The sequence below is a fragment of the Nannospalax galili genome, unplaced genomic scaffold (assembly GCF_000622305.1).
Source record: "Nannospalax galili isolate Female #2095 unplaced genomic scaffold, S.galili_v1.0 scaffold915, whole genome shotgun sequence".
Lineage (NCBI taxonomy): Eukaryota > Metazoa > Chordata > Mammalia > Rodentia > Spalacidae > Nannospalax > Nannospalax galili.
In genome coordinates this window covers 375,691-389,926 of record NW_008336255.1, presented here as the reverse complement: position 1 = coordinate 389,926, position 14,236 = coordinate 375,691, and the positions used below count along the sequence as shown (strand labels likewise).

The 14,236-nt window shown below is 45.4% G+C and overlaps 2 protein-coding genes across 2 annotated transcripts in view; one reads left to right on the top strand and one right to left on the bottom strand.

The window, feature by feature from the left end:
- Positions 1-7: 7 nt before the first annotated feature.
- Gnrh1 (gonadotropin releasing hormone 1) lies at positions 8-4,776 on the top strand. Its single transcript, XM_008830961.3, has 3 exons — positions 8-1,253; positions 2,787-2,882; positions 4,597-4,776. The coding sequence occupies exons 1-3, from the start codon at positions 1,101-1,103 to the stop codon at positions 4,636-4,638; spliced, it is 291 nt and encodes a 96-aa protein (XP_008829183.1). The 5' UTR covers positions 8-1,100; the 3' UTR covers positions 4,639-4,776.
- Positions 4,777-7,131: 2,355 nt separating this feature from the next.
- Dock5 (dedicator of cytokinesis 5) overlaps positions 7,132-14,236 on the bottom strand; it is a 220,180-nt gene continuing 213,075 nt past the window's right edge. Inside the window, exons 49-53 of the mRNA XM_008830960.3 lie at positions 13,926-14,094; positions 12,810-12,948; positions 12,041-12,141; positions 9,794-11,436; positions 7,132-9,677 (exon numbers count right to left, since the gene is read on the bottom strand). Coding sequence (XP_008829182.1) covers positions 11,332-11,436; positions 12,041-12,141; positions 12,810-12,948; positions 13,926-14,094 — 514 coding nt within the window. The 3' untranslated portion in view covers positions 7,132-9,677; positions 9,794-11,331. The remainder of the gene's footprint in view (positions 9,678-9,793; positions 11,437-12,040; positions 12,142-12,809; positions 12,949-13,925; positions 14,095-14,236) is intronic.

Below are 14,236 nucleotides of genomic sequence, written 5' to 3'. Positions count from 1 at the left end.
GCTGGCTTCCTCAAGGGAATCCAACCTAGCTGGGTTTTAATCTCTTTGGATAGTGGCCTCAGCTGTAAAAAGTTTCAACTAAGATTTTAATGGCCAGATTTAAGTAATGTACCAGATAAGATCAGCAGGTATTCCAATTACATACACCATTAAAAGGCCTTTTGTAAGGGTTTTAAAATCACTATTAAAACTGGTCCATGTGCTGCGTCATTCACCAGCAGGGAAGATTTCAGTGTCCTGCAGAAATTTCATATAAAAAGGAAGCTAGAAAATAGTGATGTCGAGATACTCAACACACCAAAGGACACTTGGGATCTCTTTGGCTTTTGCCTCCAAACAGGTAAAAGACTTTGCATTTCTAACACTATTTTTAATGTTGCTTGTTACTGTTTATCTAAAGGGTATTTTATACCAAGGGCCAAGTCTAGATGTGATGGTGTCTGTAGAAGCCTTGACCTTCACTGACCTTATCACGCCTCTAAAGGTGGGGATCCAACCTTTGGGGAACCCAGCAACTCAGTGTTGGACTTTGGCTTTAACTTTGTCCCCATCAGATGAAAATAAATCGAGGCACATTTCATCAAGTAACTAGAGGCTCCCTCAGCAAGGGAGGCATTGGCTATAGGCTCAGCACTTAGAGTAGTATTGAGTCCTCCATGAAGCTTCACCGGTGGCCCAGCCAGCAGGAATGCTTATTACCACAGTTAAAAGTTGAGCAACTTCATATTAACTGGAGATACCTAGGGGGCTTATTTTCCTAGCTGATGGTTTAGTTTCCTTACTCTTAACAAATGGCTGGGAACCAATCCGCAGTCTGCAGGCAAAATGTGAAATTGATAAGGGGTGAATGTACAAGGTTTTGGATAAGCAAGCAAACAATAAAAGTGGACTTCTTTAGCACAACAGAAGTGTGTGCTAAAGTACAGGTGTTTGTCCGCAATGGCTAGGAAACTCAAGCAAGCAGATAGATGCCTGTCTGTTAAAATTGTACGGTTCCCACTTCCAGCTTTGGAAGGATTAGTGATGCAGATGCTCGGCTGTGCATTCAGAGTTGTTGATTTTCACTCCCCACAATCCGGGTCTGTAGTGACTGTGTCTTGATGTTTCTTAGAATGGAGCTGACCCCCAAACTTGTGGTCACTCTTCTGCTGCTGACTCTGTGGGTGGAAGGCTGCTCCAGCCAACACTGGTCCTACGGATTGCGCCCAGGAGGCAAGAGAAGTACTGAGCGCTTGGCTGATGCTTTCCAAGAGGTAAGCTTCCCTGCTCACCTGCTGAGCCATGTAGTGTGAGCCCCAGGGGTGCAGGGAGGCAGGACTTCCACAGGGTGAGAGACAAATTCCTACTTGTACTTTTGGTAGAGAGACTAAGGAAACCAAAAGCAAAAGTTGGGGTGAGCAGGAAGTGTAAGACGCGTCTCGCTCTCAATATCTATGACATTGAATCAGTACAGTTTTATAATTCACAAAGAAGCATCCCCTGTGAAGGATGGACACGCTATCTCTTCTCATGATACTGTACTGACAGTGGCATTGAAGCCAAGAACCTGGGGTACCTGGACCCAGGAGTTACCAGTTTAAGAATAGTGAGAGGAAAAACTACCAGGTTTAATTTCATATAGGTTAGATAACAGTACTAGCACCAGCATTAACACAGGGCACTTGTTTAATTTATAAAATGTGGCTTCTTAGGGGCGGGGAGGATTGCGTGAGAGGAACCATTTGTGTTCGATTAAACCAAAATGTAACTTTGGGCTGAGAATGGGAAATGTAACTGAAGAAACTTAAAGCCAAAATGTTATCTTTCTGAAAATGTCATGAAAAAGCCCCAGAATCTTCAGCCTCTGATCCGTAGATTTGTGAAGCAAATGTCATTGAACAATGTCCAGTAAAGGCCAGAAAACAGAATCCAACCTAGCCGGGAGTGGTGGTTCACACCTGTGACTCCAGCCCTGGGGGCAGAAGGAGTTCTGTCCTAGTTTCATTTCTGTCTTGTAATTAAAATCACCCTGACAAAAGGCAATTTAGGGGAGAAAAGGTTTTTTTGGCTCACAATTCTAGATTTTAGTCCATCACTATGGAGAAGTCAAGGCAGGAAGCCAAGCGGCAAGTTAAATCCATGTAAGAATAGACACATGGCATGCCTAGTACGCACTCAGCTTGCTTTCCAGGACCCAGACTCGGAGAGTGGTGTTGCCCACAGGGGATGGGGTCTTCCATCAGTTAAGAACCAACAGTGTCTCACAGGCCAACCTTATCTAGAAAGTCTCTCACTCAGAATCTCTTCCTAGGTGATTCTACATTGTTCCAGGGTTGACAATTAAAAACAACCATCACAACTCTACCCTTTATCAATTCGATATACAGACTCACTACTTTAAGCTGCTTCAAGGCCAGACTGGGATTCACAGTGAGTCTCAGGCTAGCGTGGGGACAGAGTGAGACCCTGTTTGAAAAAGAAACAACAGCAGCAACAAAAACAGTCACCCTAACAGACACTCAACCCTGCTCGTGGGTGTAAACCCTTGAACTTCTCGTGTTGTTTGTTCATGAGGTTTTACTGTACTTCACACTCATTGTCTCTGAGATAACACGATCTCTTACTGTCCCCATTACCTCCTGAGCTCCAGCCCATTCTTCAAAAGGGTATCCTTAAAGCCCCCAGTCCTGACCCTGCAGCTTCCCCACTCTCCCATTCAGCTCCACAACCCCAGATTTTGGTGGAAGTAGAAAACACCCTTTGGTTTCTTCATCTCCATCTCTAAGAGGCCCATTCTTTTTCTCCAGACAGCCAAAGCCGTGGATCCCCTGGCAGAACCCCAGCACTTTGAATGCACCATCCACTGGCCTCCCTCGCCCCTCAGGGACCTGAAAGGAGCTCTGGTGAGTTACAGTGGTCACCACACGGAGCTAGAGAGGGAAAGGTCTTTGGATAAGACATCTGACCACCACCACAGGGCCAGTTGGAGGCTCACCCCTGTGGCAGGCCCCTCACTATCTCATAGTGTGCCCACTCTGATTAGAGAGCACTCCTTTCTGGAAACTTTTTTTCTTAAACTGAATATAAATCTCTGTCTAACCCACCTTTAGGTGCTAGCGCAGCTTCAGTCCTTAGGATGGCCAGCAAATTGCTTCCCACTGACCCTGCAGTGCATAAGGAATAAGCAGCCCCCAACCACTCTCCTTCAACAAACTCAACACTTTCCACTTGATTCAGCAGTTCCTCCATGACATGGTTTCCCAGGACTCTGGGAACCGTAGAAACCAGAAACAGGGCTCCAGATCATTCCCCCGACTGTGGATACAGAATTTTAAACTTGTGAAGTTTATAATTCAGGGCCACAGATTTGATTTCCAGTTTTCTGTTAGCTCTAAATTCCCTCCATAAAAAGAAATCTAGTATAATAGAGGCCTCCCTCCCTCCCCCCTCCCTCCCTCCCTCCCTTCCTCCCTCCCTCCCTCCATGTCCTTTCTCAGTACTGAGTATTGAACCTAGTCAGGGAGAATCTTGCATACGTTGAAAGCACCGCACCACTGGGCTACATCCTTAGTCTTTCCCCATTTTTAAAAACATTTTTTAGGCTGGACTTGGAGGCAGAGGCAGGTGGAGCTTTGTGAGTTCAGGATCAGCCTGAACTACATACTCAGGATCTACATAGCGAGTTCCAGACCAGCCAGGGCTACAGAGTGAGGCCCTGTCTCCAAAACATTTTTTTTTAATTTTTAGGTTTTAGTTTGAGACAGGATCTAAGTTTCCAAGACTGCCTTCAAACTTGTGCAGCCCAGGTTGGACTTAAATTTGGGAATTCTTCCCTCAGTCTCTCAAGAAGCTTTGATTACAGTGTGTATGGCCACTCCCAGCTCTAACATAGGTTTTTGATGAAAACAAAAGTATAAAACAAACTGAATGGGGAAACTGAGTCTTGAATTCAGTGTCAGTGTCCTGAAGCCCCTGGCAGTCAGAAGGCATACAGCTAATTACCTGTCATACCCAGGAGCAGAGAACATCTTAAACAAATGATACAGGGAAGGTGTTTTGTTTGTTTTTGAGGGGTCACCCTGTAGCCCCAGCTGGCCTGGAACTTGCTATGTAGACCTGGCTGGCCTTAATCTCACAGAGATCCACCTGCCTTTAATCCCAAATGCTGGGATTAAAGTTGTGTGCCGCCACACCCCATATATACCCCTCCAACCTTTATTTTTATAATTTTCTCCATTGACTTCAATTTCCATACCCACCAGACAAAGAGAATAGACATCTTTATTTCCTTTCTTGTTTTAATTGTTCTTATACCCTGATAAAAGTAACAGGAGCTGAAATTCCCCCAGACATGAAATTACGGAGTGAAAGAAAGGTGGGTTTGATTCAAATGGACTGATCCTCCGTCAGCTCCTCACACACAATGCCAACCTGTAAACTACTGTTCATGCAGATTTTGTGTGTATTAACAGCTTAACAAGATATGATCTGCCACATTTCCAGCACTTGCAAGTGTTTGGTAATAAATCTATCTATTCTTCCTAGATCTGCATTTCACAATATACATGTCAGAAATATAATGAAATTCAGCTAGTCATATGTTAACCTATGTTTCAGGAAAGTCTGATTGAAGAGGAAACTGGGCAGAAGAAGATGTAGGGCATCCTGGTCCAGAAAGGATCCACAGCACCTAAGTCTAACATTAACACTGAAATTTGTGACCCATCATAGATCTGTAAATTGTGTGCGTTTTAAGAATTCTTATACCAAGCAGCACATACTTCATAATAAAGTGATATGGATAAAGTTGTGTAAATGTGATGTTTCTCTGACTCCAAGCTCTGAAGACACTTCTTTAGATCTGTGTACAGGTAGGAGATGGGAAAGCAAACAGAGTATCCTGTGTCTGTTGTTTAAGGATCTGTATTCCACAGCTCATACCCACCTCTGCCCAGCACCCACAGGGAGAGTGCTCACACATTGGCTGAGGCCAGATAAAGCTGGTTCACTTAGTTTCCACAGATTCCACTCCATCTTTGACCCTTCTCTAGAACTCAAGGTAGAGCCAAGATCAGGGCTTCTTGCTGCCAAGAAAGCAAGCCTTTCCCCTCCCCTCGAAGTCAGCTAGACTTCCATTGAAGCAGAGATGGAACCAGGGCTCCATGTCCAGTGGCTCCATGTCATCTGCCCAGGTGTATACATTGAGATTTGGGCTGTCTTTCAGTCTTCTACTGCAGCGCGAAGTCAGCTAGACTTCCATTGAAGCAGAGATGGAACCAGGGCTCCATGTCATCTGCCCAGGTGTATACATTGAGATTTTGCAGCAAAATATTTGAGGCTAGGTACTTCATAGACACATTTCTTTTGGTTCATAATTTTGGAGTCTAAATGGTCCAAGCTCTGGAGGCCACATCTGGACAGGGGCTCATGCTGTATCGTAATCTGCCAGATGGTATCATGTCCTGGGAGCACATGTCAGAGTGATGTGGGGCCATCATAGAAGAAGCAAACATGAGGTGGTTTGACATTGTACTTCTGTTCTCATGGTTCAGTCTCACAGGACCTAGCCCACTACCATGAGAGAGGCACAAGTCCCTTCTGAGGGAGCTGTCATATGATCTGATGATTCACTTCTTCCCAAAAGTTTGACTTCAACATCCTTACCTTGTGGACAGACTTCCAGCATTTGAACCTCTAGGGCACACACCACATTGAAATCATAGTGGAAACCAAGACCTACGACAACCCACCTGCCTGACATTTTGATATTCCACTCAGCATGAATGTATGAAAACAGTCCACTGGAGACGGGTTCCTGATGTTCCTGTCTCCTGGACCAAATCAGCTTGCCACCGTTTACTGTCCATAAAGACCACAGCCAGCTTTCATGCTAGATTACAAGCACAAATCCTTTAACCAGGTGGAAATAGCTATTACTGTCTTCACTTTGAAATGAGGAGAGCGAGGCTCAGGGTTTGGGAGACCCACTGAGATGGTCCTGTCCCATAGTCACCCTGTATTGCACTGGAGTAGCCAGCAGAACCTTGACAGCTGGGATATTTTGGTAAGGAATTCACAGTCAACTTGGTCCTGCTGGTGACCACTTCTCCATGAGGTCCCAGATACCAGGACACCACGATTCTCCTTTATCCTCGTGACTTGGTGGCTAGGGAACTGTTGGGAAAACTCAAATTTCAGCAAATGCCTATTTGACAGATTGGGAGACTTGGGAACGTTCTGTACTGTTATGCTCTTCCCTTTAGACTAAGCCTCTCAGCTCCCCGACTGACTTGATCCCTACCCACAGAAGTGGGGTAGAGACCCATGCTAAGAAATTTGAATATGGGCCAGAGACATCCCGTGGGGGGTGGGGGAAAGAATTCCTCTGAACACCTGAGACTGCACAACGCTAGGTTTCCCAAGGGTCTCCATTGGAAGAATCTTAAGACGGAATCAAGAGTTCTTTACTCTTACTTGACTAAAATTAGGCAGTGATGTCATGGAACAAAAGCGAAACAGTTATTTAGTCAACACATAGCAGTCAAAACGATGAGCTTCCACTTCCAATAACTATAAAAAACAATATAGTTTACAATCTTTAGAAAGTTTTGAGACGGTCTCATGTGGCCCAGCCTGGCCTTGAACTTGCTATTAACGAACATACTTTTTTAAAGCCATATAGCCACTTGGTTTACATATTGTACTTGCAGTATCAGGTGTCTGCTGTCATTTGCTGTCTCTGGGGCAGTTTCTTTGAAACCAGCTATGGGGTTCTCTGAATGGGATAAAACGGTGTTCCTCCAGCTGCCTAGTGCTGGTGTTACAGACTTGGGCAATCCTTAGATATACTGAACAGTGCTAGTTTTAAAAAATAATAGATTACATTGGCCCCCCTACTTTGTAAAACATTTATTTCTCCACTTACCTGTGCCTAGTGATCCATGAAGAATGTACAAAGAACCTGTGTGCATGCAATGGATTCCTATCGGAACATGGAAGGCAAAATGGCAAATGGCTTGCAGTTTTTATCATTTCTCTGCCAAGACAGACACTGGGACCCCACAGTATGCGTTTCTAATAGGACCCATAATGCAATGAACCAGAGGAGCTCTGGGGACAATGTGTCTTGAAGGAGGTGTCAATAGAGAAAAATTACAAGGTCCATGATCTCACTTTATTAATCTAAGAGCAGTAACAAGATAAACACATAATAAATTTAAAATACATTTCCATTTTTAATTTACAAAATAAATAACAGAATATCAGAACAAAACTCTTCAACACACATCTTCCTAACTGCATGTATGAAACCCAACTAGATAGAAAATTATGGCAAAGGAATCTTGATGAAAGTCTGGGAGAACAACTCATAAGGTGACTAAGAGATGAGTTTGAGTCTATGTGGGAGACTGGTTTGGGCTGGCTCTGAAGAGTCAGCTAGGAATTACTCATCTGAAAAGAAAATTATTCCTCTTGTAGATTACAGCTGATGGCTCAACTCTGAATCCACCCAAGAGAAGCTTCACTTTTTCCAATTTATTTTTCTCTCTTCTGTTTTATTGATAATGGAAACCCAGGACTCACACATGCTGTTCAAGTGATCTACCACTGCGCTACATCCCCAGCCATTCCATGATTCCAAATAGTGGCTTATGGTGGAATGAAAATGTTCAAGGGAGTAGTATTCATCGACTTCCCAAAGTACACAGGGAAGGGAAGTTATCCTAACAGTGTACTGGAGGTGGAGACATGGTGGGCCAAGTTGGTAGAGTCCTCAGACTATTGCGGACACACTTGTCCACAGGCTATTGCGGAGAATTAAAATTTATATCCGTATCTCAAGAATAGATGCTAGACTCATTAATATTCACAAATCTTTTGTTAATAGTCAAGGCATGGGAGAGGAGAGCACCAGTGTGGAGTGGAAAGAGTGGCAGAAGTCTCTTGTCTTTTGCTTTGCATAGAAGCAGCCAGGGAGGAAAGGGACTTGTGAAACGCTGTACTGTCTTTGTGGTCTTGCTTTGTGTTGATGGTGGGGTCTTTATCCCCTTATCATTATACCTGAGAAGTGAAAAGAATGAAGGCACAAATTTGGAGGATCGAAGTACTTTTCACAGAATGGTGCCCTGAGCACATGGACACCTCCTAGGGTGCAGGAGTCATGTCTCTGAGACGTCACATGAATGTCCAGCTACTTGGAAATGCCTGTATCTGTACTTCTTTGATTTGTGCACTGAACTGTATATAAGTTTCATCTCAACTGCAAGGTAAGAAATTGCGCCTCAATCTGGAATCAACTGGAAGGGGCTCTTCCACCTTGGAAAGTGCTAACAAAGGTGGTTGGTTACCTCAGATCCTGTATGACTTGTTTTATTCTAGGGACGTACAGTATGGCTATGTTTTTGATGGGTGCCCCTAACTGGAGAAAATGGCTGGGATTTTGGAATCAAGGACCATAAGTGGAGGGAAGAGGGCATTTCTTTGCTAAGCAGCCTTTCTAGGTCTTCATTTTCATGTAGTACTGATTTTCCAATCCTACAGCTCACTAGTGTGACCTTTCCACTGAGCACACCAAACCGTCCTGCGGGGCTGGTTCCATATCTGGTCTCTCAAGAGTAACTTAGTGTATGCTAAATGAAATAATTCTTTCAAAAATAATCTCAAAGCAAGATAACCAGGGCAGAGAGGGAAAGAGAAAAGTGATCCAGTAACACAAACCCACAACCTGTAAACCAATGTTCTTTCATAAAAGCTGTGCATTCCAGGACTAATTTCAGTGTCCTTCAATACCCTAGAGATCTTAGCATAGAAAGTAAAAACTGGCTCTTCCTGTCTTTTCTCTGCTCCCGTCTCTTCTATATTTAACATGACCACAAGGCATTTCTTTGCAGTCTTCAACTTTGGGACAGACATTATTGATGACTTGGTCAGACATGACTCCTTAATCCATAGCTTCCCAAGGAAGTAAACCTCCTAACATCTTCTGTAACCTATGATACTACCCAGAGTCCTTTGTGTCCAGGCAATTGAGAGCTATGATTTTCATTAATGTGGAAAGGGACTCATACCGGAATTGTTCTATTAAAAAAAAGGAACGTGTCTGGGCACTGGCATCTGTGTCCAGCTCTGCTCAGAGATCAAGCTGGACACTCCTCTTGCTCTGCAGAGAGGCTAGAGTTTTGCTTTTCTTTTTCCAATCTAGTTTCCATCTGTGTATTTCAATGGTAGCCTGCAAAGTATAGTGAAGTGTATAAACCCTTTCTAACCACTGTGCAGAATCTCTTTAGAAGTTCTAATCTCTTTTATGGTCTTTTTGAAACAGGGTCTCCCTGTAGCCCCAGATGGCCTGGGACTCCCTATGTTGATCAGGCTGGCCTTGATCTTGCAGGGATCTGCCTGCGTCTGCCTCCCAAATACTTCAGGCATACACCACCACACCCAGCTTCTCTTCAGTTCTTACTACCAGTGCTTCCATGCAAAAGGCTCCAGATGCTGCCATGGTTTGGAGAACTGTACATGCAGTGCTAACCTACACTCACCCTCAGATACCTTGTGGAAGAATAATTATCAAAATGCACATAGAGTTCCAGAGCTTCCTCAGACCTAACAGAGAATGGAAGGACACCCACTGCATGACCAAAGTAAACGCTGAGAATTTCAAATGCTTTGGGGGGAGTTGGCAAAGTTAATGGTGACACCTGAGATATGAGACCAAATGAGTTTAGAATTTGAGAGTCCACGATCACATTGTGTTTCCTGGATGGGGGTAAAGAAGGGAGCTCCATGCCATCTCTAGAATACTTAATGGTGACACCTGAGATATGAGACCAAATGAGTTTAGAATTTGAGAGTCTACGATCACATTGTATTTCCTGGATGGGGGTAAAGAAGGGAGCTCCATGCCATCTCTAGAATATGCACAGTAGGCTCTTGAGTAGCATGCCAGGCATGTCTCAGAAGCTTCTGCTTCCTGGATCTTTATGTTTCTCGTAATAAAGGTGGTAGTGAAAGGAGCTGCACAGAGAGGCAGGCAGGCAAATGTGCTTCTCACAGCTGAAATCTCTCTTGAACTTGGAGGATAGGATTCTGGGCAAGGTCAATGAGAGACCCTAGACCTGAGTCACAACCAGGAAGTTTTCTGCTTTGCCATCAATATCCAAATATGGCAGAACTAGCTGGGACTTTTCAAATACTGTTCCAACTAGGGCAAGGCATTTAAGACCTGGCAAGAGATGTCTTCCAGATCTGCATGTAAGTCTTTGGCATAGCCTAAATGAGCAAGCAGGCTACCAGTAAGAATCCATAGTACCACTTTCTGTGTGTAGCCCCAATTTCCTCACTCCAAAATGGGGGGCGTGTGTATTGTGTACGAATTTTAAAACCCATCTAACTCAGAATATCTGTACTCATGGTGGTTTATGTGTATGCAGTATTTGGTTATCCAAACCATCCCATTTCTTCTGAAAGGAGTCTAGGCATTAGTACCATTAGCAAATAAAATCATCAAATTAATTCTATGATCAAGAGGAATACATAAAGGGAAATATTGCACTGTATTCTCCAGGGTAAAATCAGGTAGCAGGCAGGGACTACGTAGTCCAAATGGGGGCCAGAAATGAAGCTGGTAGAGCCAGAGCTCCAAGATCCCCTACAACCTGGGATTTGAACTCAGAGGAAGAGGCTGAGAAACTGTGCAAAAAAGCTTCAAAGGACTCCAAGGTACAGCAAGTGACCGCTGCATAGTGAGGGCCATTCACAGAGTGTGACAGATGAGAGTCCAAGGTGTCTCAGCGATGACAGCCAGGCACCCCTCTGCCCAGCAGCCTGCCCCACATACAAATGTGCTCTTTCCCTCAGAGGAGACAGTAAATATGAGAGGAGAGCCGTGCCTGCTGCTGGAGTGTACTTGATCCTCAGCTCTAACAAGAGGCTGGATAAGATATAGATGCACACAGAAGAAGTCTCAAGCACAGCTTTTCAGAAGCAAAGCGAGAAATCCACCAAGAGTCAAATGCTCAGGCTGCTCCTCACTCCACCCTCACTGTGTCACTGTGTCACGGTGGGAGAACTGGTGGACCCCCAGTATCCATGGTTAAGGCCAAAATGTCACCATGGGACACGAAGAGAGATGGCCAATTCCAGAAGTTATATGAGCTGGAGGGCATGGGGCACCCAGATATCCATCAAAGAGAAGCCTTTGGCAGGACAAAATCCATTGAGTTAAGGATCATCATCTTAGCCCAGGAAGCACAGACCGCAGGACCACCACACGGTGACGCTGACCTCTCTTCCTGGCCATTCTCAGGCAGCAGTGGTCCAAGGCACTCAGAGGTGCAGAGCCAGGTGACATCCTCACTGGGCGCCTGGCTCAGAGGAGAGGATACCAGATTTCCGAGCCTTTGGAGGGGGTGGGGGTGGGGCTTTGGCTTCTCTTCGGACAGGCAGTGGGGGTGCAATCTGGGGAGCGGACACAGAGAATTAGAAACAACCCTTCCTTTCCCCCAAGTTCAGCCTTCTCCCCATCGCACACATTTGGCTTTACTGTCAAATTGATCTGCATTTATCCACAGAGTCTGTGCAAGGCAAAAGGGGAATGAGACTCATTTGTCCTCTTTGTTCCCTTGAGCTGATCACACACATGCGCGCACGCACACACACACACACAGCATCATGGTTGCATCCCCAAAACACCTGGTCATATATTTAAGAAGCACTCTATAAATATTTGCCGAATGAAGGAAAGAAACCCATCCATGTCTACCCCCAGAACAACCACCTGTCACTCAGACGCGACTCTCTGGTGTGAACTTGCACTCCCTCATCTCACTACTCTGCCACCACTCCCTCTCAGTGTGGGAGGCAGAGAGCACTCTTTTACTTGTACGATTATGTCAAGCAGTCTGCTGCCTCTTTTCCTTTCTAGCTCGTGGGTCTTCAGCAGTGAACCAAGCACTGGCTAGTGTGTGAGAAAGCCGCTGCTCTGAACAGTGGATAATCCAGTGCCGTCTTCCCAGGGGTGCTGTTTGGTGGCCACACTGATGGCCAGCTGTGGATTCCCTACCTCGGCTGAGTTCCTCTGGCTGTTGTCATAGGGCTTGCTTTTGGGAGGAGGTGGAGGAGGGACAGAAGTCGTCAGCCCATCTGTCTGCAAAGACGGGGAGCCTGGAAACGATCCAAATGAGAGGAAGTGAAGGATTTCACCCAGAGTTCTCATAAAAAGAAGGCTTGCCACCAGGCCCCTAAACCAGCTTCACACACATTGCCAGAGTCGTTTCCTGTGGTTTCCATGGAGACACTGGAGAAGACATTCCTTTCACTCATCAAAAGCCTTCACAGAGAATCTGAAGTCTAAAGTCCAACTTTTACTCTTAAGCTAAAGCTCAGAACTTTCTGAAGTTGAGGAGCTGCTCTCTGACGTATCCTGAGTGCTTAGGGACATACCCATTTCCTGCGGGCAGCCTCCCCTTACTATGCCCAACTCTTACTGAATGCTGTTCCCATTGGGCCCTGCTGGATGTGTCCCTCTCCTATAGCCTCTGCATTATGGGAACCTTCTCAAACACTGTATATTTAAAGTTAATGCTGATGGTAGCACATGGAATGGGTCTATTTGTTGTCTCCAAACTGGTCTACCTACTTAGTGGTAACTTCCTATGGGATTTATAGTTTGGATCGCTACTGAGAAAAGTGTATGATTCCCACAGCCACTGAACAGAACCAACTCTGTAACTGCCTCATATAATGTAGCTGGTTTGATAAAGAATTGTCCTGATTTGTGGCCACACTCTATTTCCTAGCAGAATAAACCTAAGAGACACAGGAAGCCTTACTTAGGGTCCGGGTAGCTTTGGGAGTGAGTGGAGGTGGACTCAGGGCTGTAGACTGAGGAGGTGAAGAACTGTGGAATGGCGTTAGCCGGCTGTCCACCAGCTGGAGACTCTTTGGCCTTTGCGTTTTTCTGCCTGGGCTCTGGAAACAGAGGAAAACGGTAAAATTTTCTCGTGGTGAACTTGGCTGACCGCAACAATGCCCCCAGCAGCCTTGAGTGCTAGACAGAGATCAGCACAAGGGCCTAATTCCAAGAAACACTTTTCTTACTTTTTTTTTTTTTTAACGTGTGGGTGCATGTGCACGTGTTTGTGCATGCGTGTAGAGGGCCGAGGTTGAGACCTGGTAACTTCTTCTATTTCTCTTTCTCTTACATAATGAGGCAGGGTCTCTTGCTGAACCCAAAGTTCACTGATTCGGTTAGTCTGGCTAGCGAGCTCCATGTCTCAGCTTCCTGTGTGCTGAGATTTCATAGGAGCTGTCACACCCACTCAGCCTTTATGTGGGTTCTGGGGGTGTGAACTCTGATCCTCACACTTATGTGACAAGTGTGTTACCCACTGAGCCATCTCCCTAAGCCCTCTGAGAGCCACTTCGAAGGTTACTACATGTCACATGGTAGGCACTGAGAGAGATACTCACTGGGAATCACACTGAACCACAGATCATTTTTTGGTCTGGCTAGTGGTTTGAGTGTGACCACACTGTGTCATTTAAATTGGAAATAAGCCACCTTGACTCTCAGTGAAAGTTGGTCTTGCCACATTTAACAACTTGAGGTGGCTTACAGAAGGGAAAACTCGAAGGGAAATGGTAATGTTTGTACTGACTCATGGAACACGGTGGCAAGAACTACAACTCCAAGAAGCATCCACATGTTTACTATGTGGGTATGTGATATCATGCCAATATTGATTTGGAGACTCAAAACTCTCCTCACGTGCGTCTCTCCCTGCCATCTGTGATCCTGCTCTACCACAGGATGCTGTGTCCTGAGACCAGCTGCTGCCGAATTTCTGTCTGTGACTCACTGCTCTGCAGCCAATGAAGGGGGCCTATAGCAGAGCAGGGGTGGGACCCGGCCGTGCTTGCTGCTCTTTGCTCTTTCTGTTTTTTACCATCACATCCGGCTCTGGAGCCTTCTCTGCAATGACTTGGGACTTGCTCAGATTCCAGTCTTTTCTCTTGAACTTGCTCATCCGGTTCTCGCCATCTTCTTTGGGTGGCACATCTTCAACTCTGGCACCTGACGAAGCTCTTCGCTCAAAGAGTGGCTCCAGGATGGACCTGTCAGCCAGCAAGGACAAAAGTTGCAAATGCTGATCCCAGAGTGGTAGACTTCACCCCAGAAGACCAGCAGTCCAACCCCTTTTCACCCATTACTTCACTCCCAGGTTATCCACCAAGTTTTCATCTGCTGACTGAATAA